The sequence below is a fragment of the Anguilla anguilla genome, chromosome 9 (genome assembly GCF_013347855.1).
Source record: "Anguilla anguilla isolate fAngAng1 chromosome 9, fAngAng1.pri, whole genome shotgun sequence".
NCBI lineage: Eukaryota > Metazoa > Chordata > Actinopteri > Anguilliformes > Anguillidae > Anguilla > Anguilla anguilla.
The window spans coordinates 18,926,714-18,932,881 of record NC_049209.1 but is presented as its reverse complement, the minus strand read 5'-3'; the positions used below and the strand labels follow the sequence as shown (position 1 = coordinate 18,932,881).

General features: G+C 36.3%; 1 protein-coding gene across 1 annotated transcript; it reads right to left on the bottom strand.

Moving 5' to 3' along the window:
* Positions 1 to 454: 454 nt before the first annotated feature.
* On the bottom strand, positions 455 to 6,113 carry mrpl48 (mitochondrial ribosomal protein L48). Its single transcript, XM_035434307.1, has 8 exons — positions 5,627 to 6,113; positions 5,325 to 5,383; positions 4,478 to 4,509; positions 4,157 to 4,242; positions 3,052 to 3,221; positions 2,730 to 2,832; positions 2,173 to 2,262; positions 455 to 1,133 (listed from the first exon to the last, which is right to left on the bottom strand). The coding sequence occupies exons 1-8, from the start codon at positions 5,642 to 5,644 to the stop codon at positions 1,062 to 1,064; spliced, it is 630 nt and encodes a 209-aa protein (XP_035290198.1). The 5' UTR covers positions 5,645 to 6,113; the 3' UTR covers positions 455 to 1,061.
* Between the last annotated feature and the right edge of the window lie 55 nt (positions 6,114 to 6,168).

Below are 6,168 nucleotides of genomic sequence, written 5' to 3'. Positions count from 1 at the left end.
GTGCATTTCATCAACAGTGATTCAGCAAGTTGCTGATTCTTCAAACTTCTCAATGACTTAATTATCTGCTGACTGAAATGAAAACACAACGCCTTCCACCCCTGTCCAAGATTAAGCTGTCCCTGAAAACTAAATAGCCCAGGCAAGGATGAAACTGGTAGTTTCAGTTTCCCTAACCAACAGCAGATTTAAAAGAGCCATAGAGGACAGTGGGTGAGATGGGGGGAAAACAACATCCCAGTCTCTCCTCAAAACTGGACTGCATGTGTTGGATTCCCTCCAAACACCAAATGTATCATGCTTTTCTCTTGCACAATAAAGCTTTATTCTTTTTATGGTACAGAGGTATTTTTCAGAACACTCAAATGTCTAGGATGTTAAACATTGAAACTTATAAAAAATGGCAGTGAAGTGGAAAACGTGATCAGAAATAGGTGTCACAAGGAACATACAATTAATTTTTATACTATAGTCATTTTAATAAAAAGGGTTATGTGACAGCATATTCCTGAGAGGGGATACAATACTTTTCAATCTAAAGTAACAACAGGATAATGGTTCTCTCGGTGAAAATCATTTGAATATTATCCTTTAATCTATTCTTTCACCCCACCCCTGATGTTAATGAATAAAACTCACATGTGGTAAAACATTTGTCATGTCATGCTAATGTGAAAAAAGAACCATGAAACTTTTCCCCTGGGGACTGTCCTGGCAGTTGCTCACAGAAACAAATTGGAAGAATCAGAAGCTGTGACCTGGAACTAAAGACATCAGCTGGGCTTTATAAATGGTGTCACCACCACCTTGTGGACACAACAAAATTTCACTGTGGAAAGGACAAACTGTCAAATTAATTCTTCATCATAATTAACATAACCATTTTTAATTTAGCCATGGATCAGAGGATACACAGTGATGTATGATTACAATAGGAAAGAAAAACAACAGAACAGCTAATTACATAAAACATATTAACATCTCTCAGTTCACAGGAGGGAACTAGGAGGGACTCAGGTGTTGGTTAGGAGACAGGGAATGTTGGGTGTTTCTTCTTTTCATCAGAGTTTTGCCATCAGCTCTTCTAGATCTGGTCGTGTTTTGAATCGGCTTGTGAAATCTGCCTCGGTGTGCTTGGAGACAAAAAAAGAAGAAAGTTTATAACCTAGTTCAAAAAACAACCCACAAGAAAACCTCCAATTCTCAATTAGTCCAAAGAGCTGCAATTCATCTGCACATACACCACTATCAATAAATATTCTGATTAAAAATCAAATGAATTGAAAATCACAGCGTGGTCAATAAACCCATCAATCAGTTAATTCCCAACCAGTATAACATGATTTCTACCCCAACATTTTCACTGAATTAATAAAAAATTGCACGTCATTATTGTTAATGTAAATGGTGTAATCTATACCACATCACCATGGGACCTATCTGCAAAGCAGGCCAGGCTAATGCAGTTCCTGCAATATTTCTTTGCAATTCTACCCACCCAGAGTAAGAATACACCACTAACTGCACAGACCAACTCACGGACCCACATAAACGATTCAATGCAATTCTGGTATGGAAACACGATTGAACAATTCAGGCAATCCTGCAAGAACCTCTAAAAGGAAGACTTTGTTTTGGCAGGAAGATAAAAACTACCCTTTTCATAAATACTGCTTTACACTACATGTTAAAAGGGGGGTTAAAAGGAAGCACTCTGTAATATGACTCTGGTTCATTTGCTTTTTACCTGATATAGCCTAAGATATGGCCCTGCATTTTAATCTGAAAATTGACCCATATTTGTCAGAAAATTTACTTTTTTGCAGCTACTGGCACTAGGGCACAGTAATCTTGGAACAAACTAGGTTGCAACATCACACATTTTGTTTGTCTCAGCTGCTCAAGCTATTCCTATTACTAGACAACTGGCTTTCAATGAGCTAAATAATGAATTGTGAGGAAAAAACAAAACAAGAAACCAAGGAAAGTCCTTTTTTATTTCCCTGGGATACTCAAATATGACCAAAAAAACGTATTAATTTTTACAAGCTGCCTCTGACGAGACCACAACTACTGTGCACTATAATCTGAGTGCTTCACATCCCCCGTAATCGTTCATGAGTCATCATCTTAACCCAATTCAAACACAAAGACCTTTCAGCAAGTCCTCACCTCCTTTATAGAGAGATCAACTCCCTCTGGCTGGTTTTGGAGCAAAACTTCAATAAAAACAGGGCAAACTGTGGCGTTCAAAGCAGTCAGCTGAAACAGAAGGCATACGAGAGGATATAAGCCAATCTTCTCGGTGCGGTGTGCTTGGTGTCTACACTTCATTGGGTTTAATTTAACATAAATTCACTTTTCCCTCAGTTCCTTGTGGTGAAGCACTTGTGGTACTTTGAAAATAGGACAGTATAAAGGAAACTATCACTTAAAGGATAATTCTGTTTTTTTTCCTAACCATTTCTTCAAGGTTAATTCTGCAAATTGAAACAGAATAATTTTTACTTTTGGTGAATAAATTTCAACTTTCACATTTGTTTTCACTTCCAAATAAGAGGTTCAGTTATGACATGGGGAAAAAAACCCCTCTAAAAAACTAAAGAACTTGACAATGAAGCAACAGTTGCATAAAATACTATCAGAACTGATATGAATGATGGAAGGCACTTTGAAAATAAGACCCAGGTTGAAAAAAGAATTATCCTTTAATTAACTATTTTCATCACCTGGATGACACGCTGATGAGTCTTCAGCACAGCATCCACACTCATCTTGCCACCTTTCTCCTGCAAAGACAAAATTTCTGTGCTCTTGGTTGGTAGAGCATAGCTGAAAGGGGAAAACGATCAGTGTACTTGTTAATAATCCCGATGATTGGTAACTCACATGGTATACAGCACCATCTGGTGATCTTTTCAAATTGACTGCATACAAATGATGAGCTTGCTACGGGTCAAGGCAAGATCATCCTTCACATGCCACATAAACAATCATTTCAACAAATCCATAATGGCTTGAAAAATGGTACATACAGAAACACAACATCACCTTTCAACAACTTTGATCTTTAGCCGGTTACAAAGGTTGTGGATGTATTGCAAGTAGTGCTCCACAAGGGTCATGTCATGGCCAAAAACCTCTATGTTCAAATCTCCATATTCAAGTTCTGTTGCAACTTTGATTGGTCTCATTTGTATCTTCTCCTTCTTCTTCTTGGCCTAAGGGCAAAGGGATCACAGAGATTCATCATTGTGACCTTGTAGGACACACAATGTTACAATTACATCAATGTGACCTGTCCAATCCATTAACCAACTTATGATATGAACCTCATACGCATATTTTACATTATATGATTACTTCAAATAGAAATGTTTTTAAAACAAAAATTGCATTCTCATGGATCGACCATGGTGTTTTGCATCAAGCACTGACAATAATAGTATATATTAAATCTGCTTTTAAAATTACATGGTTTTTAAAATAACATTCTTCAACTACATTTTACCAAGACCTTTCCCTGAATGCGCCTTATGTGTCTAAGAAACTCTCCTGAATAATAGGCTGCAAAGGAACATCATGCCTTTTTAAATTAACCCATTTTTAATAAAAACTGAAATTTTATACTTTCACTTTTGTTTGCTTCTTATATATAATATTCTTTCAATAAACAAGGTTGCATATCTAATCATATACTATGGAAAAGGTCTTGATTTATCAGTACACACATATATATGTTTGAGACAGATTGATTTTGATTTGGCTCCAGTACAGTCCTGGCAGAGCATCACCAGAGATGTTATGCAACACCTGGTGATGTCTATGGATCACAGAATTCAAGCAGTCATTGCATGCAAAAGATATGTGACAAAGTACTAAACATAACAATTTTTATTGACATTATATTGAAATAGTGCTAAAAAGGTGCTGTAATTTCTTCATGGTGAACCCAAAATGTATACAAATACCCTTAAATAAAAGCTGAGAATGTGCACTTTAACCACAAGTGAATTATTTCATTACAAATTAAAAACAGAGCCAAATCAAAAACAAATATGTCTCTACCCCAAACATTACAGAGCTTACTGCATATAAAATCGCAATCAAGTAACTGCAATAAAAGTTCTTCTGGTTGAAAGAAATTCAGCCTTACCGCTTCTTTTGGTAAAAGGTACTTATATCGGCCAATTCCATGGGTTGGCATAGACCTGTACTGTCTTGCATTGGGTGATAATGTGCCTGTGGAGGACAGAAATTCAGTTTCATATAACCAATCACCTCTGTGTTCAAATACAGAAAATGTTCATCCAAAACAGTCATAAAAACTCTCAGCAATAAACAACACAGAATTGAAATTTCAGAGAATAAATGAATGTTCTAGAAAGTATGCGCTTAATATTACAGCTCAGCTCTTGTTTAGCATCCATGGCCAAAATGAAATAATAGATTATTACATAGAACACAAAGATCTTACCAAGAATTGGGGCTTGATTCAAAACAGATGGCCTACAAAATAGATGAATAAAAATGAATACATATCAGACAGAACAGATCAAAGTCAAACTGAACATGCAATGTTTAACTGCCCACATAAACTTGTGATTAGAATATGTGGGCCTGAACAACAAAGGATATTGGATTAGTAAAAATGTGGGCTGGAACCTTAGAACTTGCCCCAGGCATAGCTGGAGACGAAATAGTCTCCACGCTATACATTAATTTTACAGACTGAACTGAATTGCTTCAGACTCCGCCAATTTTGGAGAGAACATTACTGTTCCGACTGTCTGTTGTAGGCTATACAACTCAATCGGTGTCATTACCAGTAATGTACATTATTACTTTATCGTTCATACCGTGTCGAATCAACAACTACTGCGATTTCATTCACTACACTCGCCGTAAATTGCGAGGTCGCAGTAAATATTCCTTTAATGTGTTCGGTTAAATTTCTTTCAAACGTGTCTTTCGCAATATCAAACATTAGTCATCACATCATAGGCTACATGATACAACCGAATTGACACTGACTGTTTCCCCAAAAATAGTATATCCAGTTTGACTGCAGCTGTTATACAACATATGTACAATATGTGACATGTCAAATGAATTATCAAATTTGACAAATTAACAGCGGGTGTAATAGTATCCATCCAGATATATGGAGAGGGGATATGTAATACTTAAATTACATAAATATTTCATTAAATGGTATACGACATTACATTGATTTGAGAACTGAATATATTTTTACCTAATTACATTGAATATAGCGATCATACATAACAGATCAGTAAAAATCGCTTTGTGCACAAACTTACCGAAAAATAGACGCTGCCAGATCCAGCACAAGTGTACGTTGAGCGAAAGCAAACTGGAACTGTTAAAGTGCATAGATAGAAACAGTCACCGATTTGTCTGGACAACACCATAAGATCGGTTACAATGTGTTTTTATATTTTGCAAACGTATAAATCAGCGAAACAACACAACTACTACGTTAGCTAGTGGCACTAGTGCAACGTTATAGCTAAGTTAGCGTTATCTTATGACCTTCCATAGAACAGAATCGAACAAGATATGGCAACTTAAACACACTGCGTTTCACGTCGTCTTACTTTACCTTTGCCGGTAGATTCATAGTCCCAATTAACTTAACTTTTTATTCGCAATCAAATTGCACAAACGAAATACATAATATTTATCTAAGCAATTCAACGTCAGCCTCGCATGCCGCAACCGAGTTTTCTCAGGTCCGACGGTCCGTCTGCATAAAAGGAAGTTCAAGAACTCCGTCACTCTGGCATTGGTTCCTCCTGCTTCTTGCCGTGATTTTTTGCAGAATAGCTTCATGCTTCGGTTTATTTGGAATTTTGTTAAACAGATATTAGGTCTACTAACTGTATTTGAATTATGTTGGTACCTGATTTTATCTTTAATTGTCAACTACGTAAAATATCTCATTTATGGCCTACCAAAAAATAAATACGCGGAAGGTAGTACGTTTTGTATAAAGATAATATAATCATAAGGCAAATAAAACCGCATAAAACGTAATTTTAAATTTTTACTTGAGGACTGGTTTCAGAGATGACAATTTACACTGCATGCATATTTTACGTGTTATAATGTGCAAGTGGGTAATACAGTCTGAATGCAACAGCT

Coding starts and splice junctions, on each gene's coding strand:
- mrpl48 (XM_035434307.1), bottom strand. Junction 2,263..2,729: donor CTCATCAGCGTGTCATCCAG/GTGATGAAAATA, acceptor CTTCTGTTTCAG/CTGACTGCTTTGAACGCCAC. Junction 1,134..2,172: donor TTGATCTCTCTATAAAGGAG/GTGAGGACTTGC, acceptor TTTGTCTCCAAG/CACACCGAGGCAGATTTCAC.